The sequence below is a fragment of the Geotrypetes seraphini genome, chromosome 5 (genome assembly GCF_902459505.1).
Source record: "Geotrypetes seraphini chromosome 5, aGeoSer1.1, whole genome shotgun sequence".
NCBI classification, from domain to species: domain Eukaryota; kingdom Metazoa; phylum Chordata; class Amphibia; order Gymnophiona; family Dermophiidae; genus Geotrypetes; species Geotrypetes seraphini.
Window position 1 is genome coordinate 108,006,323 of NC_047088.1, and position 27,055 is coordinate 108,033,377.

At 44.5% G+C, this 27,055-nt stretch overlaps 1 protein-coding gene across 2 annotated transcripts in view; it reads left to right on the forward strand.

Moving 5' to 3' along the window:
- The window catches only part of PHKG2 (phosphorylase kinase catalytic subunit gamma 2), a 105,092-nt gene extending 79,994 nt beyond the window's left edge, over positions 1–25,098 (forward strand). Inside the window, exon 10 of one of the 2 annotated variants that reach the window (XM_033945879.1) lies at positions 23,959–25,098. In XM_033945879.1, the coding sequence (XP_033801770.1) occupies positions 23,959–24,231 (273 nt within the window). In that variant the 3' untranslated portion in view covers positions 24,232–25,098. The remainder of the gene's footprint in view (positions 1–23,958) is intronic. The other variant, XM_033945878.1, reaches the window with a different exon arrangement.
- The last annotated feature ends 1,957 nt before the right edge of the window (positions 25,099–27,055 follow it).

Below are 27,055 nucleotides of genomic sequence, written 5' to 3' on the forward strand. Positions count from 1 at the left end.
TCCAAAAATTTGTCATCCACAAGCAATGCATTATCAAATCTCCAAAGAGGTCTACCATTATCTAATTGATCTAATTGTAATTCTATCCATACTCCCGCATGATCCGAAATAATAATAGGATCTATGGAAGCTTTAATCACCTGTTGCACTTTATTTGTTGAAACAAAAATATAATCTATTCTTGAAAATGATTTATGAACCTGTGAACAAAATGAAAATTCCTGATCATTAAAATGAAGAATACGCCATATATCTTTCAAATCACATGATTGAACCAAATTATCTAAACCTAAAGATTTTATACTTTTACCTGGTTTTTTATCCAATAATGGATCCATTACAGCATTAAAATCTCCAGCCACCACTAAATTAGAAGCAGCCAGTGGTAATATCATATTCTGTAACTTTTTAAAAAATTCTGATTGATTCGAATTAGGGGCATATATATTAAACAACGTCAGGGCATCATTTCCCATACCTATATCAATATGTATCCATCTTCCATGTGGATCTGAATTTTTTACCTTAATATTGGCCATACATTTTTTATTTATAAGAATTGCTACCCCTGCTTTTTTACCCTCTGCTGGAGCAAAAAAACATTCTTTTACCCACCCACCCGATAGTTTCTGTGATTCCTTTTTACTAAGATGGGTCTCCTGCAGACAGTAAATATCTGCATTTTGCTTTTTTAAAAATGTTAATACTTTTTTCCTTTTGATTACGTGATTCAGGCCATTGACATTAATAGAATATATCTTAAAAGACATTATACATTTTAATACTTCTCATTATAATCTTCTTCCCCTCTTCTTTCATATTTAGAATCCAAAAAATGTTTTTCATGACACACATATTTACCCCTAAAGTATATAATCCCTTGTTTATTTTTTCCTTAATCATTCTAGTAAATACTCTCCTTTTCCCTCCCTTTCCCACCCAATACAATGGCCGCTTAAGGATACACATTGGATTTGTAACCCGAACATTCTCCTCCCCTCTAGGCAATCAATATTCAATCAAATTCCCCTTCTATCTATCTATATTAACCTTTAATATCTTTAGTCATTTTTCATAACATTTCAGTAATGTATCTTTATCCTTTTAACATTTTTTTTTAATTTATATTTCCTTAGTATTATTATTTTCATCATAAAATTTTATCTTAAACATATATTTAGTATGTTATTCATGTTTTTCCTATATCTTGCTATTTCTTTCTTATAAATTTTTATTGTCTTTTCTTTATATCATTTATTTCTTTCTTCAGATATTTCAATATTTCATACTTTTATAATTTTTCATAAAGTCATCAAAACCCATCTTAATATTTTATGTTAAAATATCATAGGTTCTGGTTTAGAGAGAAAAGCTTTTAGTTTTTCTGGATCCTCGAAATACAAGGATTTATCTCCAGATGATACTCTCATTTTTGCCGGATAGTATAGACCATATTTAAAACCTTTTTCTTTTAGTTGAGGTCTCATGTCTAATAGTCTCTTTCTCTTATTTGCTGTTTTTAGCAAAGTCCGGCAAAAACCATAATCTGGATCCTTTATAATTTAGATTTTTGTCTTTCTTTGCAGCATTTAATATTTCTAATGCTTGTTGGTATCTAAGCATTTTGAAAATTATTGGTCTTGGCCTGCCTTTATTTTCTACATTTTTAACTGGGATCCTATGGGCTCTTTCTATTTCTAATGGTTGTTTCAAGTCCAGTTGTAATATTTTTGGAATTAAGTTTTCTAGAAAAAGTATAGCGTTTTTTCCTTCTAAATTTTCTTGTATTCCAAAAAGTTTAATGTTTTTCCTTCTTCCTCGATTCTCATAGTCTTCCAGTTGATCTTTCAATTTATTCAATTCCAGACTGTCATTTTTGCATCTGTTTGCTTCACCTTCCATGGCCTCCATTCTAGACTCCAATTCAGTTGTTCTTTTGTTATTACTTTCCATTTGTCTGTGAATGTTTAATATTTCTTCCTTCATTTCAGACATATTGGTTACAGTTTCCTTAAGCATTTGTTTAATTTGTCTTAGTTCTTCCATAACTTCTGCTTTACTCAATATGTCAGGTTCTTCAGCAGGAAGTGGGATCTTGCTTGGTGTTATTTGATCTTGTTTTTGTCTTTTTGCTGACGTGCCAGCCTCATTTTTGTTTTGTCTGGTGCTTGCCATGTTGTTTTTTCTTAGGTTTTATTTCTATTATAGTTGTTAGTAGACACAAAATTATTTTTTTTCAGTCACAATTCCCAGTATTCTATCTTTGATATTTTTCTATATCAACTTAATAGAAAAAAAAAGTTGAGGAAATATCAAATTTATTTAGTTCTCCTTTGTTATGTTTTGTTTCAGTTTGGCAGGTCCAAATTCTCTTCACATTGACTTTCCAATCAATAATAGAGAATAATCCTTTTTTCTCTCAGGATTTCATTCTAACTTTGGCAGCAGGAATTTTATTAACAGTTTTTTTTTTTTTTTCCTCTCCTTTCAGTTATATCCCCCAATGTCAGACTGAGAGAAAAAAAAACCAAATTTCAAAGGGGGAAACTCCTTCTTTCTTTGTATTTAGATAGTTCAAATCCTTCAAGCTCTCTTTGATTTATTTATTACCTATCTTTCAGTATCGTATCACTCCAGTATAGAAAGGCACTCTCTTTCTCTGATTCTTTCACTCTCAAGTTTTGTCTCAGTCAAGTAGAGAAAGGCAATATAAGTCAGAGCTTTAAATTCTATAGAAATCGGCTACAGGAAGCCAAGTTTACAATTTTTTTAATAACCTGTCCTCAATCTCTTACCATTTTAGTAAAAGAGAGACAAAATCGCCGATTCTTTGCCTTCTTGTTCTCAGTTCAGCGCGAGCAGGGAAGTACAGCTTTAAAACTGCCACAGTTCTAACAGTCAGTTTTTAACGATCTCATATCAAAAATCGATCTCTCTTTAATTTTTCACCACCTTTCACCTCTTTTCCAATGCCATCCTCTTAAAATCATCAGAAATTGGCTCAGTTTTCTCTTTTCTCTATGTGATCTGTATCTCACCGTTCTTCAAAGAAAACTCAGAGAGATTCAATAATCTGCGTGAAAATCATCATAAGGGAAACAAACCCTTTCCCCTAGGGCTTCAGTGCAGTCCCGGCAGTACTCCTCCACCTTCGGTGATCTTTTCACCACTGTCAGTTCTTCCGACAAACTTTTTAGTTTCTTTTATTTTCCTCCGTCTGCACTCGATAACAAACCGCCCCAGCACTGAAGAGAAAGGCGCCTTCCTGACTCCTTCTCTCAGATTACGATTCAATTTCGGCGGTTAAAGGAAATATTGTTCCGTTAGAAGTTTGAAGTTAACAGGTAATTATTTCATGAAAAAAATCAATTAGAAAAGGATATATTTTTAATAATATTTGCCTAGCAGGAGAGGAGCGTCGCGATCACGCGTCCATTCGTGTTAAGCCACGCCTCTCCCTATTCGTAAAAAGGCTTTCTTGAAAAAAAAAAAAAGCCCATTCTGATGAAATGTAATAGCAATGAAAGAAGGTAAATTAATCTATCTACTTGTTATCAGAATTCACTTCCACTTTGATTCACAATAAGAAATGACTTGAAAAAATAGTGTGGTTAGGTTTTCTTCAGTGAATGAAATTGTGACTTCAGTGGAGGAAAGGGTAATTATGACTTGGAAACAATAGCTAAACAAAAAAATAAAATGAGGATATTGAAAAGATATTGATGAGTTTGAAAATTAGGATGGATACAGCAATATTTGCATTATGAATAGCAGTAACTTGCTCAAAAAGTAAACATTCCAGCTAAAACCTGCTTCCAGGCTTCAGCCAGCTCACCATAAACCACCACTATACAGCTCACCAGCAAACTGCCAGCTTCAAATCAGTAGGAAAAGGTTAAAGTACAAGGGGCAAAGTCATGCTTGAAATATTCTGAAACAAAATGTTACACCTTTCAAAACTGGGTACAAATGTAAATCTTTTGTAATTTTACTTTGATACATTTGTACTATTTATATCAGGGGTAGGAAACTCCGGTCCTCGAGAGCCGTATTCCAGTCGGGTTTTCAGGATTTCCCCAATGAATATGCATTGAAAGTAATACATGCAAATAGATCTTATGCATATTCATTGGGGAAATCCTGAAAACCTGACTGGAATACAGCTCTCGAGGACCGGAGTTCCCTACCCCTGATTTATATGATGCGAGTTTTGTTTTATACATTATAATTGTGAATGGTGGTTTTTGGACTACCCAAACCATACCCAGAATATGTCCCCTTACAATCTGTGGTTGTGTGGCATCTACATGTGTAAATAATGGCATTATAAAATCAGTATTTAATATATAAGCAAAGTTGCTTATCTGTAACAGGGGTTATCCCAGGACAAGCAGGCATGATATTCTCACGTGGGTGACGTCATTTACGGAGCCCCGATGCGGACAGCATTTCAAGCAAACTTGATTGAAGATTCAAGCTTGCTGTGCTGCATCACGCATGTGTGCCTCCTGCTCCACTAGAGAGCGCATCCCCTCTTCGTGGTCTCCAGTTCGTTTTTTTCCGCAGTGCTAAGAAGACACGTTTTTTCTTAGCTCTGCCCCAAGTGCCTTCTTTGCACCGCGATTTATTATTTTTTGTCGTTAAAAGTCGCTGTGCGTATATTACTTCTTTATCTTCTTCCTGCTCATCGCGCTTAACGCGCTTTCTTTCGCGATCCGGGGGCTCCTGGGTCGTCGCAGCCGCATGGCCTGATAGGCTGCGGTCGCCTCAATTTCCTATGTCCCGGCCTGTTATGGGCTTTAAAAAGTGCACCGGGTGCGAGCGTCTACTATCACTCACAGACCCGCATCGCTGGTGCATCCTCTGCCTGGGGGCCGACCATCCGACAGAAACTTGACCCCGGTGCGCAACCTTCCAACACCGTGCGCTCTGACGACGACGGGCCTGCATGGCGGACCTGTTTGCTGCCAATCAACCCTCGACCTCGGCCTCGAGATCGGCCCCGGCCTTGATCTCGGCCTCGAGTACCTCGGCCCCGCCTCGGGACTCGACTTCGAAGACCCCGAGCTCCCAGAAGTCTTCGGCTCCGGGTAAGTCCCCTCTTCCTTCCTCAGGTTCCATACCTCCAAAGAAGCCAACCTCGGGGACAATGGCCGGACAAGGGGGGAGTTCCTTACCCACGGCCCCGGCGAAGCCCCCGAAGACCTCGGGACGTGCCTCCACCACTCGGGAATGCTCTGATTCGAGATCACTCCCAGTGGAGTGCACCGCAGCCTCGGACATGCCATCGATGCTGTCCGTGCCGGTATTCCAAGAGCTGCTCCAAGCAATGATCACAACGGAGCTATCCGCTGCCATGGCTCACCTTCAACCGGCCTCGACCTCGACCTCGCGTGCGCCGGACCAGCCTGAGCAACGCATCGAGACCCCCCTTGGGGCAAAGTGCGCCGTTTTCGCCGCCTCTCTTCTTCCTCGGATTCCTCTCCGAGGCACTCGAGGCGCTCGTCCCCGGCGGAGCTACACGGGGCGAAACAAAGATTGAAGCCCCTCGACCCTTCGGGCCGTCGACACTCTAAAAAGGCCCGGAGTTCCCCTCCGGCTCGAGGCCGCTCGCTCTCGACTCGATCGGGGGGACCGCTACGAGTTACTGACTCCCCCTCGGTCCGGGGCTCCGGTCCGAGGCTCTAGGCTTTCGCCGAGGGAGTTCGGGGAGAGGTCTCCGACCCGACATCGGTCGGTGCCCCTTACCCCGGGGGCGTCCCCGAGGGGCTCCTCGAGGCAATGCAGGTCCTCGACCCCGGAGCGCTTCCATAGCGCGTCCCCGGTGTCGGATCGAGGGTCCGAGCGAGAACCTCGCTATTCGAGGGAGGCTTCCCCTTCCTTCTCAGCGAAACGGAGGTCTCGTTCACCGTCCCCACAAGGGGCCACTGGATCCCACCGACCTTCCTTCACGAGGTTCGTCCAGGACATGGGACGTGCCCTTGACTTGGACTTACAATCTGACTCGAGGTACTCCAAGGAGTACCTGGCGGAGCTGGATATGCCTTCCCCGCCCCGAGAGTCTCTCCGGCTACCGCTGAACCCGGTGCTCCGGCAGACCCTTATCAGGAATCTCGAGACTCCCTACATGGTGACGGCGGTCCCATCTAAAATGGAGTCTAAGTACCGAACGATGTCCTGCCCGGGGTTTGAGCAACCACAGTTGTCCCACCAATCTTTACTGGTGGAGTCTTCTCTGAAGAAAGCTCACCCCTCTAGGGGGTCCGCGGCGGTTCCTCCGGGACGCGAAGGCCGGACACTAGACAAATTTGGCCGCCGTTTGTATCAGAACTCGATGATGGTCTCAAGAGTCCTGAACTACACTTTCACCTTTTCCTCTTACCTGAAACACCTCATTGGGCTGCTGAGCGCCTTCTCGGGGGATTTACCTGCCCCTCGCCAGGCAGCGTTTGGCCTCCTCCTCGAGGATTTTTCCAACCTCCGACTGCACTTGTTCCATGCCGCTTACGACGGCTTTGAACTGTCTTCTAGGGTCGCAGCCTTTGCGGTGGCCATGCGCCGGCTGGCGTGGCTGCGGCTCGTCGATATGGACCCTAACCTGCAAGATCGGTTAGCAAACCTCCCTTGCGTCGGGAAGGAACTGTTCGACGACACTATCGAGGCAGCCACGAAACGGTTGTTGGAGCACGAACGTTCCTTTGCTTCCCTTGTCCGGCAAAAACCCAAACCACAGGCCTCTCGCCCTTTTCGTGGATTGCCTCGCCGCTACCCCCAGAAGTCTACCCCGGCCTTTTCCAGGCCGCCGCCGCGGTGTCCCCAGGCTCACCCTAGGGCTCTTCCAAAATCACAGCCTACTGCGCCCGCGAAGACGTCCTCCGTCCTTTTGACGGGATGAGCGGACGGGGGCTGGCCCCCTCTGCACCTCCACCTGGCCTCCTTCCCATCGGGGGCCGCCTACGAGCCTACTACCCTCGCTGGGAAGCCATAACGTCGGACTCATGGGTCCTTGGCGTGATCTCATCGGGGTACTCACTCAACTTTCGAGAGGTTCCTCCCAACAGCCCACCAAGTGCATGTCCTCCCAATCGAGTGCAGTTGTCCCTCCTCCTCTCCGAGGCACAGGATCTCCTTCGCCTGCGGGCGGTGGAACCGGTCCCCCCAAATCAAAGGGGCCAAGGGTTTTACTCCCGATACTTCCTGGTACCGAAGAAGACGGGAGACCTGCGCCCGATTCTGGACTTAGGCGCCTGAACAAGTTTCTAGTGCGGGAAAAGTTTCGGATGCTTTCCCTTCCGATCCTTTACCCTCTGATCAACGAGGGCGATTGGCTCTGCTCCCTCGATCTGAAGGAGGCCTACACTCATGTTCCGGTGCACCCTGCTTGTCGCAGATTCCTGCGCTTTCAAGTGGGGGACCTCCATTTACAATACCGGGTCCTCCCCTTCGGCCTGTCCTCGTCCCCCCGAGTCTTCACGAAGTGCCTCATAGTGGTCGCGGCTGCCTTGCGCTTCCAGGGTCTGCAAGTATTCCCCTACCTGGACGATTGGTTGATCAAAGCCCCGACCAGGGAGGGGGTTATCTCAGCGACCCGACAGACTATTACTTCTCATCAGGGTCTGGGTTTCGAGGTAAACTTTCCAAAATCCCAGCTGTGCCCCTCTCAATCCTTACAATTCATCGGGGCCGTGCTGGACACGGTCCATCTTCGTTCCTTCCTCCCCCCCCCCCCCAGCGTCTGGAGGCGTTGGTAAATCTGAGCCGACAAGTCTCGAGATCGACCTCGGTCTCGGCACGACAAATGATGACGCTCCTCGGCCATATGGCCTCCACCGTCCACGTTACCCCGCTTGCCAGCCTTCATCTGTGGTCACAGTGGACTTTGGCCTCACAATGGCGTCAGGATCGGGACCCGATCAACTGCCACATGACAGTGACTCACTCCTTGCAAAGATCGCTCCGTTGGTGGGCAGACTCTTCGAATCTTTCCAAGGGTTTGCTCTTTCTCGCCCCTCCACACCACAAGGTCCTAACCACGGACTCGTCGGAGTATGCTTGGGGGGCTCTTGTAGACGGTCTCTGCACTCAAGGTCTGTGGTCCACAGAGGATTGTCGCTGCCACATCAACGTGCTGGAGCTCCGGGCAATTTACCTCGCCGCGGTGGCCTTCCAACACCTGCTTCGCGACCGGGTGGTTCTCGTCTGCACGGACAACCAGGTGGCGATGTACTACGTAAACAAGCAAGGAGGGATGGGGTCATGGTCCCTCTGCCAAGAGGCTTCGCAGCTCTGGGAGTGGGCGATCTCCCAAAACATCTCCCTTCGAGCGGTTTACATACAGGGAGAACAAAACTGCCTGGCGGACAGGCTCAGCTGCCTCCTCCAGCCACACGAGTGGTCCCTGCATTCCCAGGACCTGCGACAGGTGTTCGACACGTGGGGGACTCCCCAGATAGATCTATTCGCCTCCCCCGACAATCAAAGACTGCCTCTCTTCTGTTCAAGGATTTACTCCCCGGACCGTCTCGAGGCCAATGCCTTTCTCCTCGATTGGGAGGGGAAATTCCTCTATGCGTTCCCACCGTTTCCTCTGATTCTGAGGACGCTGGTTCATTTGAAATCGGTGAGGGCCACTCTGATCTTGATTGCTCCTCGATGGCCCCGCCAGCCTTGGTTTTCCCTACTACTTCAACTCAGTGTCAGGGAACCTCTACTTCTGCCTGTATTTCCCTCACTGTTATCTCAGAGTCGGGGCTCACTGTTACATCCCAATCTTCAGTCTCTTCATCTAACTGCTTGGTTTCTTTCCCCTTGACTTCTTCCCTAGTATCTCAGTCAGTCAGGGAGGTGCTGGAGGCTTCTCGGAAAGTCTCGACCAGACTATGCTATTCCCAGAAGTGGACTAGATTCTCGTCCTGGTGCTCCTCTCAAAGCCAGGACCCGGTGTCGGTCCCTGTGCTCTTGGTTCTGGAGTATTTGCTTCATTTGTCTCACTCTGGCCTAAAGACCAATTCCATTTGAGTACATCTTAGTGCGATAGCTGCTTTTCATCAGCCCCTGGATGGGATGGCTCTTTCACTCCATCCCTTAGTCTCTCGCTTCATGAAGGGTCTTTTGAACGTTCATCCTCCTCTCAAACCTCCTCCTGTGGTTTGGGATCTGAATGTGGTTCTGGCCTGACTCATGAAACCTCCTTTTGAGCCTATGGATAAGTGTCATCTTAAATTTCTCACTTGGAAAGTGATCTTCCTACTCGCCCTCATGTCTGCTCGAAGAGTTAGTGAGCTGCAAGCTTTGGTGGCGGACCCACCTTTCACTGTATTCCATCATGACAAGGTGGTCCTCCGCACTCATCCTAAGTTTTTACCTAAGGTGGTGTCTGATTTTCATCTCAACCAGTCCATTGTTCTGCCGGTGTTCTTTTCTAAACCCCACTCTCATCCTGGAGAGGTGGCGCTCCACACTCTTGACTGCAAGAGGGCGTTGGCTTTTTACCTTCAACGCACTCACGCTCATCAGACGGTCCCCCAATTGTTTTTGTCCTTTGACCCTAACAGATTGGGGCGTCCAGTTTCCAAGCACACCCTGTCCAACTGGTTGGCTGCTTATATTTCTTTCTGCTACGCTCAGGCTGGTCTCGCGCTGCATGGTCGAGTTACGGGACATAAAGTCCGAGCTATGGCAGCTTCGATAGCCTTCCTCAGGTCTACGCCGATTGAGGATATCTGAAGGCTGCCACGTGGTCTTCGGTTCATACTTTCACCTCTCACTACTGCCTGGATACACTGTCCAGAAGCGATGGCCGGTTCGGCCAATCGGTGTTACGTAATCTGTTTTCTTAAATTGCCAACTTCCCTCCACCCCTTCGTTATTAGCTTGGAGGTCACCCACATGTGAGAATATCATGCCTGCTTGTCCTGGGATAAAGCACAGTTACTTATCGTAACAGGTGTTATCCAGGGACAGTAGGCATATATTCTCACAACCCGCCCACCTCCCCGGGGTTGGCTTTTTTGCTGGATATGTGAACTGGAGACCACGAGGAGGGGATGCGCCCTCTAGTGGAGCAGGAGGCACATATGCATGATGCAGCACAGCAAGCTTGAATCTTCAATCAAGTTTGCTTGAAATGCTGTCCGCATCGGGGCTCCGTAGATGACGTCACCCACATGTGAGAATATATGCCTGCTGTCCCTGGATAACACCTGTTACGGTAAGTAACTGTGCTTTTTCTGTAGACAACAAGAAAATGATGGCACACTTGCTGGTGATGTCTTCTGACTAAGCCAGAATGCCCAGAACCCTCTTCCCCCTTAAAAATATGCCTTTAATTATTCTCTCAGGTGCACTCAGCTGATATTTGCCCCAATACCTGGTCTGATCATGCCCCTGTTTTGTCATGTATCCCTGGGAAGCTCGGACCGAGAACAAATATTAGAGATTTCCAGATGTTTTGTTACATAATCCGAACCATATTGATTATATAACAAGCAAATTCTGCAATACGTAGAATTTAATGATATGCCAGAGATTTCTTCTGTGATCCTATGGGAAGGCTTAAAAGTAGTCTTTGGGGGTGGGGGGGTATAATATCGCTGCAAGCTCATGTTAGGAAGGATAAATTTCACTAAGAGAAACAAGTTAGAGACCGGCTGGCTACCCTAGAAAGGGATAAAAAGCGGGGCTTACAGGCTCCTACTTTAGATTAGGCTCTTCCTGACTTTCAACTCCAGCTCTGTGACCTGGAATCGGAGGATATCCAACAACAGCTTCATCTCGCACAACAATTTTTTGAATTTGGCAACTGTTCCAGTAGGCTGTTGGCCCATCAACTGAGGAAACAATGTCTCCGCAATTATATGCCTAAGATTGAAACCTGTGTAGGTTCTGTTAGATGATGATATATCAATACATTCTGAATTTGTCACATTTTTTTTTCCAGGAGTTATATAGATCTGATGAGTTGCCTTCCGGGTGGATATTTTACATTTTTTGCAAGATGTTCAGTTACCTCATATCTCTGAATCTGAAGCACTGGCTTTAGAACAACCTATTTCTGCTTCAGATATTTTACTAATTATTAAAGATTTGCCCTTGGCAAATCACCTGGTCTATATGGTTTTATGAACAAATTTTATAAAACTTTTGGACATTCTTTGGCCCCCCTTTTGGCTAGGGTTTATAATGACATAGTTGCCTGCACTGTTTTACCTCATTCCTGGCGCTTGGGTGTGAGGGTTCTCTGATCTTGAAATCGTGGAAAAATCCTAATCGTTGTTCTTCATATAGTTCCTGCTAAACCAGAACGTATGTAGGTAAAGCTAGATTCAGTTAGGGTACTGGCCTTTGACCTAAGGGCCGCCGCGAGAGTGGACTGCTTGGCCCGATGGACCATTGGTCTGACCCAGCAACGGCAATTCTTATGTTCTTATATCTTTACTAGGGACAGATTATAAAATATTCACTAAATTAGCCAATCGCCTTCAAAAAGTGCTTCCCCAATTAATACATGTAGATCAATCAGGTTTTATCATGGGCAGGCAAACTCAGGGTAATATTAGATGTATTTTGCATATAATATCTGAAGCTAGCAGCTCTGTTGATCTTGCTCTGTTTGCAGTAGGATTTGGTAGGATTAGCTGGCTGTTTCTATTTGCAGTCCTGGACAAGATACACCTCCCATCCCAGTTTATTAGTTGGATTTGATCTCTTTATAACCAGCCCTTAGCTAGTCTGTTGATTAATGGTAGTTATACTGCAGAATTTGAATTGTTTCATGGGACCAGACAAGGTTGTGCTCTATCTCCTTTACTGTTTGCTTTGTCAATAGAACCCTTTGCTCTATTGGTACGGCATCATTCTGGGATCTGGTGTGATGGCTTTCAACATAAAATTATGCTGTTTGCTGGTGATGTGTTACTCACACTAACTCAGCCTGATACCTTGTTACAACATCTATTATCTCTTTTTCAAGCTAGTAGGATTCAAGGTTAATATGCTTAAGTCTGAAATCTTGAATTTAACTGTGCCACCGGCTGATATAACTCAGTTACAACAGAAGTACCCATTTTCCTGGGTGACAGGGCTAGGATAAATAGCAGCCATTAAAATGGTGCTGTTACTGAAGCTCCTTTATTTGTTTGTGTCACTGCCTATAGAGCTACCATGTTCTTTTTTTCACGATTTGAATAGTAAATTGTTTCACTACATTTGGCTGAAAAAGCCTCCCAAGGTAAAACATCAGATATTATGGCAACTGAAAAGCCAAGGAGGAATGGGAGTGTCAAACTTTGAGCTAAATCATTGGGTTGCAAAATTGCAAATCTTGATGGCTTGAATAAATAAGTATCTAAACTTTGGAGCAATGGTTGCTTCCCACGGTACCCCTGTGGGCTATCCCGGGGTTGTCTAAACAGCAGCTTCTTATGCTGTCCTCTTCAAACCTGGTATTCTCTTCGCCAGACATTATTTCCTGAGCACCAATATTTTGCCCTCACAGCTATCATATATACTCTGGGATTGCAGACTGACAGCTCCTGACCTGTATTTCTGCGCTGGGAAAAAGCCTTATTATGTACATTGGGACAGTTTTGGAATGATCAAGGAGTAATATTGTGGGATGTTTTGCAGGAGGTATACAGACTGCTTAATTCTGAATCCTTTTGTTACACCCAACTTAGTTCATCTCTGGCCTTTTTATAGAGCAAATCTCTATATCTTCCATTTACTTATTTAGACCAAGCTCTACAAAAACCTCTTCAACAAGGATCAATATCTTTGTTGTATCGAGTGCTGCTGGTGTGGTCTAATCCTATAACACTACACAGCCCAATGGGAACAGGATATGGGTGAGACCTTGTCTCCTCAAGTCTGGAAACATATTTTTAAAGACCCATTGAAAACTTATATTGCCAGTAGTATGAATTAAAATGGTCACAAATTATTATATAGAAGGTATTATATGCATTATGCTGGAGGGATTGTAATGAAATGGGTGATTTCTACCATATTTGGCGAACGTGTCTGGTGATGAAACGCTTCTGGACTCGTCTGCTTCTCATCTTTACTTTAATAACTGGAGGAATGTATCCTCGGGAACCTAAATATTGTTTATTGCATGTGAAACCTCCACATATTACCAAAGATAGACATGGTATGTCATTTATATACTGCTGGTAGAAATCGCAGCTCATTGGAAGAAGCATTATGCACCCACTTTACTTCAGTTGTTGAGGAAACTTGAATTTATTTGTTTGATGTTGAAACTAACAGCTTTCATACATGGACGCTTACATTTCTTTCATAAGGTTTGGGACATTTATTTGCAGTGGAGAAAAGACTCGCCATCACTATCTTCTTGATGCCAGATTAGGACATTTTTCCTTTTAGATTGTTTTTGGACATTATGTACTTTTGCTTTCCTTGTGCCTTATACAATGCTAAATGCAGTCTTAAGGGAGGCCCCAAAATGTTTTCTGGGATTGTGTTTGGGGTTCTTGGGGAGGAGGATTTACTGTTTTCTTGTATTTCTGGTATATTACTCTTGCATTGCCTGATTGATATTTTGTACTGTATTTTTTTTTTTGCTCCATAAGATGCACCGGACCATAAGACGCACCCTAGATTTAGAATAGGAAAACCATTAAAAAAAACATTTTGAACCAAATTGTGTACTAATATATACCAGGCTCTGCACCCAGTCCCCTCACTCATAGTAACATAGTAGATGACGGCAGATAAAGACCCGAATGGTCCATCCAGTCTGCCCAACCTGATTCAATTTAAATTTTTAAAATTTTTTTCTTCTTAGCTATTTCTGGGCAAGAATCCAAAGCTCTACCCGGTACTGTGCTTGGGTTCCCTGCCAGACTCTGCACCCAACCCCACACTCCCTGTCTGGCTCTGCACCCTGTCTCCCCTTCCCTGCCAGGCTGTTCCTTTCATTTTTCATATACACACAGAAGATATAAATGATCAAAACTGACACATTTTGATCACTAAATTGAAAATAAAATCATTTTTCCTATCTTTGTTGTCTGGTGATTTCATGAGTCTCTTTCCTTTCTTTCTTCCTTCCTTTCTTCACTCAGGCCCAACAGTTGTCCCTTTCTGCCTCCCATGTCCCAAGTTCGTGCCCCCTCCCACTCACAGCCTTCCAGCCTTTGTAATTCGACCTACCTCCCTTCCATGTCCCGAGTTCGTGCCCCCTCCCACTCACTGCTTTCCAGCCTTTGTTCTTTGACCTCCCTCCTTCCCATGTCCCGAGTTCATGCCTCCTCACCGTCTTCCAGCTTTTGTCCTTCGTTCTCCCTCCCTACCATATCCTGAGTTCGTGCCTCCTTCCCCTCACTGCCTTCCAAGCCTTTGTCCTTCCTACCACACCTGACACAGCTTTCCTCCCTCCCTACTGCGCTGATGAAGCCTGCCTCTGGCCCAGGTCTGCCGCTACTGCTACGCTGCAACTCAAGGGAAGGGTCAACGTGCAGCGATTGCACATCGCTGGCCCACAAGGCTTCTGACAGGAGAAGGCTTGTGGGCCGGCGATGTGCAATCGCACACTGGCCCTTCCCTTCTTTGAGTTGCGGCGGTGGCAGACCCGGGCCAGAGGAGGAGGAATCCGCGGAGGGTGGGCAGGCTTCAGTGCAGCAGGGAGGGAGGAAGGCAGTGTCTGGCGTGGCACGCTGGCCCTTCCCTTCCTTGAGTTGCAGCGCAGTGGCGGCCAGCAGGGAGCAGCGGCGGCAGGCAGGCGGGCGGTAGTCAGCCTGCATACCCCCAACGAGTGGGATATTTTGAAAAGGTACAACGGGGTGAGTGGGGATGTTTTAAAAAAGTTACCTTTGCTTCATAAGACGCACCAAAATTTCCACCCAATTTTGGATGGGAAAAAAGTGCGTCTTATGAAGTGAAAAAGATGGTACTTTTGTTTTGGATAAAATAAAAAAGAAAACATTAAAAAAAGAAAAGAAAGCTGAGAAGGAAATATAATCGAGGTCTATAAAATCCTGAGTGGTAGATCAGGTAAAAGAGAATCTATTTTTTTTTTTTTTAATTCTTTCAAAAATTACAAAGACATGGCGACACTCAATGAAGTTACATGGAAATATCTTTAAAGCATTAGGAGGAAACATTTTTTCACTCAATAGTTAAGCTCTGGAACTTGTTGCTAGAGGATGTGACATAGTAACATAGTAGATGACGGCAGATAAAGACCCGAATGGTCCATCCAGTCTGCCCAACCTGATTCAATTTCAATTTTTAAATTTTTTCTTCTTAGCTATTTCTGGGCAAGAATCCAAAGCTTATGTAGTTATAGCTGTTAGCGCAGCTGGGTTTAAAAAAGATTTGGACAAGTTTTGGGAGGAAAAGTCTATAGTCTGCTCATATCATTTTTTTGCCCTGGGATCAGTAGCATGAAATGTTGCTACTATTTGGGTTTCTGCCGGGTACTTGTGACCTGGATTGACTAGTGTTAGAAGCATGACCATTGGCCTGACCGCATCTTCAAAAAGATATAAACAGGATGGAATCAATCTAGAGGAAGGCTACAAAAGTGGTTGGTGGTTTTCATCATAAGGCATTTGGAGAAAGACTTAAAAGATCTCAATAGTATACTTTGGAGGAAAGGAACAAGAGAGGAGATATAGACAGGGCAGGATTAATTCTTCGAGGGACCCTAGACACACAAGTACACTGTTCCCCCTACCCCTGCCCCGCCCCATTTATTTACCTGTTTTCTTATTTACTTCTTTGTTTCCACTTATATTTCTTTCTTTCCTTCATTATAAAATTCAAAACAAACAACAAAGATTACCAGTTTTAGTTCTATGCAAGTCCCAAATATCTCTGAACAAATCTCCCCTTCCTTCTCTTCCCTTCCCATCTACTTGCCCAGGACTTTAACTCTGAACCCTTTCCATAAGTATATAAAGTGTTCAAATGCATTGTAAAGCAGTAATACTATCCGAAACATAAATCTATATTAATAACCAAGTTTGCAACTCCTCTCACCTGCCTTACTCTGTCATCCAACTTTAACCCATATGTATATATAAACAACCAAATCTGTAACTCCTCTGGTACATTCCACTCCATGTATGTTATTTTGTAACAAAACAACAAGGCAAGCAGTCCACCAAAAAATCCAACGTGGAACAAAAGAAGATCGGCAAACAATAAGGTTTATTCAAGGTGCTCCCAAGAACCATGCCTTTTGCATTTCGCCAAACAAGGCTGGTCAATGATAACAAAAACCATGTCTTTCATACACACAGAACCACCTTCACCCAGTATGGAATAAGTAATCACAAACTACCCCCCCCCCCCTTTTTTTTTTTTTTTTTTTCAAAAACACGGAAGAGGTTTTTAGTGCTGGCTGGTGGGCTAAATGTTCTGCGCTGTTCTGACGATCATAAGAATTCTATGATTATCGGAGCAGTACAGAGCATTCAGCCTGCTGGCTTGTGCTACAAACAGAAGGAACGGTACAGTTTAGGGGTGAAGAAACAGTGGTGCATATCCCCCAATACTGAACAAAAGATAAATAATAATAACAGTTTATATACCGCAATACCGTGAAGTTTTATGCGGTTTAGCAGATGTAAATTTGAAAAAAGAGAAATAACAAATCACGTTACAAATTAACAAATAAAAATAAAACAAAAAATGGAAAATAAGATAATACCATTTTATTGGACTAATACATTTTTAATTAGCTTTCAGAGGTCAAAGCCTCTTTCCTTAGGTCAGTAAAGTATATTGCTGTTACAGTATCCTGTCCTGACCTGAGAAAGAATTTGGTCTCTGAAAGTTAATCAAAAATGTATTAAAATTAATCCAATAAAAGGATCACCATTTTTATTTCTAAACATTTATCAATACAGCTACAATACTACTTTATCCTAAAGCAAAAAAATATAATTTTTTTCTACCTTTGTCATGTGGTTTCTGCTTTCCTCAACTTCTTGTCATTGTCTTCCTTCCATCCACTGTCTGCCCCTTCCAGAAAATGTCTTGTCTCCCTCTGCCATCTATCCTCCTGCCCTCCCCCATTTCCCCCCCCCTTTGGTCTGGCATTCATCATCTTCCCTCTGTTCACCTCATGGTCTGGCATCTCTCTCCTTCCATCTCTCCTTCCCTCCCCCTGTAGTTTTTAGCATCTCTCTCTTCACAGTTTACATCTTAGTTGTGGCACTGTTTACTTCTCTTGCTTTTCTACTTTTAATTGATGCATTTTTTTGACTGTTTTAATGTACTTAATATATATTGATCGTATGTATTTTTTTTACTTTGTTGTGAATCGCTTCAAACTTTTGGTATAGCGGTATACAAAAACTAAATTATTATTATTATTATTTCCTCCACTCAGATCTGATATCTCTGTCTCCTCCTCCATTCTTTGGCATCTCTCTTTCCGCTCTCTTCCCTTTCCTTTTCACTGTATCTACTCACAGCTTGCCACCCCTTTCCTTCATCCATCCACTATCTCACTAACTCTATTTTCTTTCCCCCCATCCAGTATATGCCCCCCATCCAGCATATGGGAAAGCAGCAGAGGTGAGGGCCCCTCGCCTCCTCACTGCTGCTTTCCCATATATACCTGACACTCATGGCACAAGTTCTCCCCACTTCCATCATCTGCCCCCTTCTCTCTTTCTCCCTTCCTCCCCACTTCTATCATCTGCCCCCTTCTCCAGTCCCCACTCATCTGCCCCCTTCTCCCATTTCCATCATCTGCCTGACTGCCCCTTCTCTCTCTCCCTCCACCCCAGGTCCATCTCACCACTCACCTTTCATTCCAATTTTTTTTTTTTTTTTAAATGGCGACGCCCCCCCCCCCCTTAGCATCGATTGGCAATGCTGCTCCTCCCCATCGATGGAAAGTAAGATGAGCAAGCAATTTGGGTAAGATCGGCAACTGTAATTTTGCAAGTGGTGCTCAGCCCATAGCTTCCCCTCTGACGCAGCTTCCTATTTCCGCCTGGGCGTGTCATAGGGAAGCTTTGGCCAAGCAACACTGCTTGCAAAATTACAGTTGCTGTTGCCAATCTTACCCGCGTTGTTTGCTGATTTTACTTTCTGATGATGGGGGGGGTTTCCACGTTGCCGATCAGTTCATCAATTGGGAGGGGGGGCTCTGTGAATGGATTAAGTGATTGAGGATTCCAGTTCAAGAAACATTATTGCTATGGCAGTTTATATAGATGTTGCCAATGTAATACAGAACGTGATAAGAGACATCGATGAACAAACGGAGATAAAGGCTGCAACAAAACAGTTCCATGGTGTGCTGATGCTTAACTATGCTTTCAGGAGGTGGAAGTCTGTGATTATGCTGTGCCATACCTAGAAGGGGAGGAATGTTTGTTAACTTTCTTGCATGATGCCTCCCCTGATGCATGAGGCATAGACAAAGTAAATGTTGAGTCCTGTCTCTACAGCAAGCTCGATTGTTTGACGCTTTCTATTCACGTCATTGCATGCGGTGTCAAAGCAGATTGAACATCAGGTCCTGAATCTCCTGTTACGCTGAATTTTGAGGCCGAGCCAAAAGGTTTATTACACTGGAGTTGTAAGTCTTTCAGTGACCTCTTTTGCATATGCAGACTGAGTTCAAAACAAATATTCCAATGGTCGGGGCCCAGACACATCAATTATGGGGGTTAAAGCCTAAAATGATTCAATTACACTGAGTACATTTCTGGAGGAAATAGCGGAACTACTACAGCAGGTTTGTAACCTATCCCTGAAAACAGGTGATCCCGGAGGATTGGAAGATAGCTAATGTTACACCCATCTTTAAAAAAGGATCGAGAGGTGACCTGGGGAACTACAGACCGATGAGTCTGACTTCGATTCTGGGGAAGATGGCAGAAACTCTGATTAAAGACAGCATCAACGAGCATCTAGAAAGGAATAAACTGGTGAAAACAAGCCAACATGGCTTCTGCAAGGGAAGGTCGTGCCTAACGAACTTATTGCACTTCGAAGGAATTAACAAACAAATGGACAAAGGGGACCCTATAGACATCATATACTTAGACTTCCAAAAAGCCTTTGATAAGGTACCCCATGAATGCCTACTACGGAACTGAAGAACCATGGAGTGGAAGGAGAAGTACATAGATGGATCAAAAATTGGTTGGCGGGTAGGAAGCAAAGGGTAGGAGTGAAGGGCCACTACTTGGACTGGAGAGAGGGTCACGAGTGGTGTTCCGCAAGGGTCGGTACTCGGACCGCTGCTGTTCAATGTATTTATAAATGATCTAGAAACAGGGACGAAGTGTGAAGTAATAAAATTCACAGACGACACCAAACTATTTAATGGAGTTGGGACCAAAGAGGACTGTGAGGATTTGCAAAGGGATCTGAACAAACTGGAAGAGTAGGCGACAAAATGGCAAATGAAGTTTAATGTAGAGAAATGTAAAGTCTTGCATGTAGGAAACGGAAACCCGAAGTACAGCTATACGATGGGAGGGCTGGTAATGGGTGAAAGTACCCTAGAAAAGGACCTGGGGGTGATGGTGGACAGGACAATGAAACCGTTGGCACAGTGTGCAGTGGCATCTAAGAAGGCGCATAGAATGCTAGGTATTATCAAGAAAAGTATTACAACCAGAACGAAAGAAGTTATCCTGCCATTGTATCGGGCGATGGTACACCCGCATCTGGAGTACTGCGTCCAATATTGGTCGCCGTACCTTAGGAAGGATATGGCGATACTCGAGAGGGTTCAGAAAAGAGCGACGCAATTAATAAAAGATATGGAAAATCTTTCATATGCTGAAAGATTAGAGAAACTGGGGCTCTTTTCCCTGGAAAAGGGGAGGCTTAGAAGGGACATGATAGAGACTTACAAGATCATGAAGGGCATAGAGAAAGTGGAGAGGGACAGATTCTTCAAATTTTCAAAAACTACAAGAACGAGAGGGCATTCAGAAAAATTGAGAGGGGAAAGATTCAGAATCAATGCTAGGAAGTTCTTCTTCACCCAAAGGGTGGTGGACACCTGGGATGTGCTTCCAGAGGGTGTGATAGGACAGAGTACAGTATTGGGGTTCAAGAAGGGATTGGATGATTTCCTGAAGAAAAAGGGGATAGAAGGGTATAGATAGAGGATTACTATAAAGGTCCTGGACCTGATGGGCCACGGTCTAGTACAGTGAAGGTGCATTCTTTTTTTAGGAAGAGACTCACAGATTTATAGTGCAAGACCATTATCCAATGTACAGAGGGGTGCACTCTTTTTAGGAAAGGTTTATTCTCAGCTTTTAAAATTGTTCCTAGCAGAAATTCAAAACTGGCCTACAACTTTTCCTCCTGGAATTATGTAACTTGGTAGTTCTGCATTCAGAAAAGGAATTGTATAGTTTATTTCTTATTAATAATTAAATCCAAGTTTTCTCCAAGCACAAACGGGCATAATATTCTCAGACTAAAAAGAGTGCACCCCTCTGTACATTGGATAATGGTCTTGCACTATAAATCTGTGAGTCTCTTCCTAAAAAAAGAATGCACCTTCACTGTACTAGACCGTGGCCTTTCTTGAAAGGACACATCCACCTACTTATACTGGGATAATTCCCCCCCCTCCATTTTAGGACACATACCTCTCTGTACTGGTTCCCAAACGGAACAATCCCACTGACAAATGGCCCCTTCCTAAATGGATCATACCTACTTAATATAGATTCTTTACATTGGTGGTTTTCTCCCCCATCTGTGGAAATAATAAATGTGTGTTCTTGTTTAGGAAGGCATTATATATTATGAACTGTTTTCTCTGGAGACGAGCAGAGGAGATGCAATCATACTTGGTGAAGTCCTAGACCAGGGGTCTTGAACCTGCGGCTCGCGAGCCACATGCGGCTCTTTCGCCACGTGGATGCGGCTCAGAAAAGTGCTTCTGATGACCTCACACTGTTCAAAATTCCTCTTATTTTTTCACATCTTCCAGAATGACACTGCTGCTTCCGACGTGGTACGCTCGGCTGAGGCTGTTGGCTGTGCCGGTCCTCTGCCCCCCTCTTAAGTCAATTCCTGTTCTGGGGCAGAGGACCAGCACAGCCAACAGCACACGTCTCAGCAGCGCGGTATCGCGCTGAAAGCAGCAGCGTCTTACTGGAAGATGTGAAAAATAAGAGGGATCTTGAACAGTGGGAGATATGGTTCAGAGTGTTGCAACTAAGAAACCAGTGATAGTTTTGTGCATCGGCCGCTTGAGGAGAAAGAAGGGCTGGGAAGAGCAAAACGGAGGTTTCCTGAGCCATTGGAGGCTTCTTCTGGATTGGGAAGAGCAGATAAGAAAGGCCCCAGCTCTGCCTGAGCTTGGGACCGGATTGGGCAACATCCGCTGACATCATCATATCTCAAACCCCCTTGTCTACCCATTGCGGCTCTTTGTAAATCTTGGGTCAAACATTTAGGAAAAAATGGCTCTTTGCTTTAAAAAGGTTGCTGACCCCTGTCCTAGACTGATCCTGTGTGTCAGTGCTGTCCCCTAGCTACAGTAAGCTTTTCGCTGACTGGGCATGTGCAGTGACTCCTGCCTTCCATAGCCCCCTCCCCTGCCTTGTCAGTTGCTTACTTGTAGACATATTCTTTCCTAATGGGGTCCAGCTACACATGCTCTTGAAATTTCTACCAAACATGGTTTCAGATTTCCACCTCATAGAATCATTTTACCGTCCTTCTCCCTTTTCCGCAAGCATCAAAAATGGAACAATGTCTTCATGCTTTAGGCTGCAGAAGAGCGCTCCTGTTTTACCTAAGAGACACATCAGCTCTACACAAAACCAATCAGCTGTTCATTACCTACAATCTAGGTGAACCAGCTTCCCGATGTACTGTTTCTGTATTGATTTCCAATTGCATCGAATTCTACTACACTAAAGCATGTCATTTGATTCCTAGGAGGATCAGAGCCCATAGATTACGTGCAAAAGCTTCTTCAGTGGCGAGCTTTCAGGCAATCTCGATTCAGGACATATGCAAAGCTGCCATGTGGTCATCAGTTCACACCTTTACTAAATATTACTTTTTAGACCTTAATATAGCACAAGACATTTGTTTGCTCCTTGACTAACCACCTTCATACCCGTCGAAGCTTGGGTTCACCAACAAGTGTGCCTGCATCTCCCCTGCTTGTTTCTAGTGGAAGCAAAGTTGCATACCTGTAACTTGGGTTCTCCGTAGACAGCAGGGGAATGCAGCCACATTTATCCTCCCACCATCCCCACTTCAGACAAATTGACAATGCTCCATCTTCAGCTAGAGACAAAATTGACAAGGCAGGGGAGGAGCTAGGAGAGGCAGGAGTCCCTGCACATGCCCAGTAAGCCAAAAGCTTACTGTAGCTAAGTGAGAGCACCAACACACAGGATCAGTCTAGGCCAGGCTTGTCCAACCCACAGCCAGTGAGCCAGAACTCGGCTTGTAAAAGCTCTGTAAAGTCCTTGACAGTGCTTCAATGGATCTTTCTTCCCTGCGGCAATGATCCTCCTCTGCTGTGATTGGTCCAAGAAAGTCCCATGACGTCCTCCAATGAGATTCATGTTATGGCTGGGCCCACTACAGACCTACACTGAACCCATTAAATGGCTGGCAGGGGTACCAAAGCTCCACCAGTCAAAGAAATTCCCTGATGAGCTGCTCTTCTCTTTCTGGCGCTGCTGCAACAACCCGAAAGTCGGTGGGGTGCTTTCAATTGCTGATGCTGGGAATCCTGAGTTACTGCAGAAATTTGGGGGTGGGGGGAGGCCTTGACAGGAAATATTTAACTGGTTGGGCTTTCATAGTTCTGCCAGCAAAGGTACTTATTTTTAATGCAGACAGGAGTGGAGGGAATATGATGTACCCCCCAGTACACCTCTGAGGACTGGATATTCCTCTAGTGGGGATCTCACAGGTGCCCTGTATAAGAGGCTTGGGGAGGTTAAGCCTCTCTAGTCCCAACTGCAACCTTCCCAGCCCACAGACCTGCTGCCTCTTCTCCCTTGGGTCCACACTAATAGCAACCAAGGAAGAAGCAACTCTGCTGTAGCATGTGCTGGTTCTGTTTATGTCAGAGGAGACAGGACCAAACAGGATGTAGTAGCGACATACACAGACACGGTCCTGCATTACTTCCTTGGTTGTTCATTAGCATGGATCTGGTAGAGGTGCAATTGGAGGGAGGAAAATTGTGTTGTAGAAGTGGATGGGATGAGAGACAGAGAAACAGAGCAAGACTGGATGGATGAAAGGGAGAAAGAAATGGGACAATACTGGATGGGTGGAAAGGAAAACCAAAAACGGCAAGATTGAATGGGAGGGAAGAAAGAGAAGAACAGGACAATGATAGGAGATTAGGGGAGAGAGAGAGAGACAGACAGACAGGGCAATAGTAAATAGTAATAGTAAATAAGGGGGAGAGAGAGGCAATGCTGAATGGGCTGGAGAGATAGCAGAGAAGGGAAATACTGCTTAGGAGGATGGAGAGAAAGAGATAAGCAGTGCTGGATGGGGGAAATGCTGGCATATTGTGGGGTTAGAGAGATAGAAGAAATACTGGATGGCAAAGGGGAGAGATACAGAGATAATATTATCTTGGGGATGACTAGACAGAGGCATGGGAGAAAGAGAGCAAGCATGAGTGTGCTTGTGCACATGTCTTGGCCCTCTGAATGTTATGAAATATTAAATGTGGCCCCTATTTAAAAAAAAAAAAAGTTAGACAAGCCTGGTCTAGGGCTTCACCAACAAGTATGGCAGCATTCCCCTTCTATCTATGGAGACATTACAGGTAAGCAACTTTGCTTTTCGTACCTAAGAAAATTGTTTTATGGGTGATACAGTCCTCTGAGAAAATGATTCCTTCCCAAGAGATACTCCCCTTTTTGGTTCTGCAACCTACTGCCTTTATCCTCCTTTCTATATTTTTTATCTTCCTGTTCTCTTACCATTATCCTTTACTCTATGCAGGTGGCGATGTGGACTGTCCTTGCTTCCATCCGCATTTACTGCAATTATCGACGGGTTCGACCAGTGACAAAGGAGGTTCTGATGCGAGACCCCTATGCTTTGCGTGGGGTGCGCAAGCTGATTGATGCCTGTGCTTTCCGCATCTATGGTCATTGGGTGAAGAAGGGTGAACAGCAAAATCGGGCAGCACTCTTCCAAAATGCACCCAAGGCCTTTGTCGTGATGCTAGCTAGTGAGGAAGAGGAGGAGCATGAAGCAACAACACTGTTCTGAGGGGAGGGCAAGGACTGTCTCCCAGTACTTTCTCTTGTACACATTGTGCACTGTGGGCATTCTTCCTTTGTCTAAAAGGACCAATATTATCGCACAAGCTCATGTTGCAACATTGTCTTTGGAGAGTTATGTCAATCCATTAAACTGTGTTTCAGCTTGCAAAGAACCAAGATTTATGTTTAGATATTCACCAAACTCCCACAAGTATAAACCTTGCCATATAGACGCTGCAGTTCCTATTGTGGCTTGGAATGTTAATCTTTCCCAATAGATAGAGGGATTTTTATTCCAAATGATCTTTTTTGTAAGATTTATGATGGCAGGCTGTAACTGCAAGTTGTGCTGAGTTCATATCCCTTGTCTTTTGGAGCCAGTTGTGTCACAAAGGTAAGGATGGCTTCCCTGTCAGTTGACATACAATATGGCAGAACCACCTGAAGCCATTAAGGGTTCCTGGAACCCCCCTAAAAATGTCCTCCATCTTTGACTCCCTCCCACAGATGGCAAGAAAAAGGCACAGGAAAGATCGTGGACTAATTGCCAGTCATATAAAAATCCTGCTAGTGTTTGGGTACAAAGATCGCTTAAGATATCCTATCCTGCTGCCCTGTGATTCATGAATGTTCACTAAATGGTTCCTTTTGGAATAGGCATGTACTTTAGAGGTCCAAGACTTCCCTGCAAGCACAGATGAATATCTTCCTTATGTAGTTGGTTTTGCTGTATTATAACAGCAATTTTTTTTTTACATTTTTTATTTGATTTTGAGATGGATTCCAGATAATAAATAAAAAAGTTATAAATACAAATAAAAGTTTTCATTTCTCTGTTCTGTATGATGATTCAGATTGCACTGTCTGCCCGGAGCCAGGTTATTCAGAAGTTCTAGACAGCAAGCTAGAGATATAACCAATGAATATTTTGTAAAGCTAACATTCGGTAATTTTGTATCTTTCTTTCACAAGATGGCACAGAGCATGGCATCTGATAAATTAACACCTTGCTCTCACCATCTGCTTAACAATTGTAGAATCACAGAAAGCAAAGTTGCTTACCTGTAATGAGGGTGCTCCGTAGACAGAAGGAAAATGAAGCCATATTTTCTGGTAATGTCATCTTACAAAGCAAGGATTCCTGGACCCTCCTCCAGCTTCAACGCTCTTTTTTATTTTTTTAATTTCCAGTAAATTTGCACAGAGGATCCGTTGTTCCCTTCAACATTCTTTTGATGATTCAGGCTCAGATGCACTAAAGCCAGCGATCATCGCTAAACCTGTTTTAACAGCTTTAGCGATTGATTGCATTTGCTGACCCAGCTCATTGCCTGGTTTTCTGCACGATTGCTCAATCCCTGATTAAAATTAAAATGCCATGTAAACTAGTAGAGCGATTGATGCTCTAACACGGCTTTCTGATGCACTAAAAAAGTGATCGCTTTTAACGATAAAAAAAAAACAATAACAACTAGTCTAGACCAGTCGCTTACTTGTCTAACCTTTCTTTTCAATGGACACAGATGCTGTGCATTTTACACATGCACAATATCTGCTCCATTAGAAAAAAAGAAAGCATCCCCCTTGCAGATGACATCCCTCCCTGATAAACTGGTACTGAGAACTGACCCCCCCACACACACACACATGTTAGTGAAAACAGCAGGAGGAATGCCCACTTCCTCCTGCCAGGCCAACCTCATCTCCCCCGCACGAGAAAAAATGGTAGAAGAGATGCCCACTCCTGCCTTGGTGATTCTCCCCCCCCTGTGGTAATAAAACAGCAGGAAGGGATGTCCACTCCCTCCTGCCACCGAAGGCCCACTCCCGTACCAGGCGCACCCCCCCCCCAAACATCCCTCTACCTTCCCCTTTCCCCCTGAATAAAAAGGCAGGAGGGATGCCAACTCCCTCCTGCCACCAGAGGTCTCCAGAAACCCCACCCCCCAAACCCTCTGTACTTTAGAGAAGTTGGAGCGGAAGAGAAGCCCAGTTCAAAATTGCAGGCCTTTCCCTCCCCAGTGCATCATGTGATGCATGGGGAGGGGCCTAAAGCCCTATTTGGCTCAGGTGTTTTAGACCCATCCCCTTGGGAAGGGCCATAGGTATCTGAGCTCATCTGCTCCAACTTCTCTTAAAAAGGTACAAGGGGAGAATCGGAGGGTGGGGGTGGGGTTTCTGAGGATATCTGGTGGCAGGAGGAGGAAGTGGGCAATCCTGTTTCACTGCCATCGGGGGAGGAGTTGCCATTGCAGGAGGCGGGAGTGGGCATCCTCCCTGCCATTTTGCTGCTGGAGGGGAGGGGTTGGTACAGCAGGAGGATGGGCATCGGTGGTGGTGGTGGTGGGTTTGTACTTTTTTTCCTTTTTTAAAATGGGACAAATATTGTGCGTGCCTATTTAAAAAAAGAAAAAAGGTTTCTTGCCCCAAACAACTAAGTGGCAGATGGCTGCTTTCGGGGCTTCCCCTTCCTCAGCTGTTTGTGCTTCCCCTACTGGCTCTGCGCATTTGTGAGAGTTACTCTCACAGCGATCAACAGATGGCAGAGTCGGGATTACGATGAACATCCGCATGAATCATTTGCATACAAACTTTTTAGTGCATCAATAGCTCTTTCTGAATCGGCCAAAAAATCAGATCTGTGCAGACCCACACGGTCTTACCAATCCTTTTAGTGCATCTAGGCCCCATTTCTTCCAGAGATTTTGTGTGTGTATGTATGGTAACGGAGCTTAGTGTTTATAGGAAAAATAAAATTGTGCTTGGCAATTCCAGATGCTTCTTCATTGCTGCATTTTAAAGGGGGTACTTCCATTACAGGTAAGCAAATT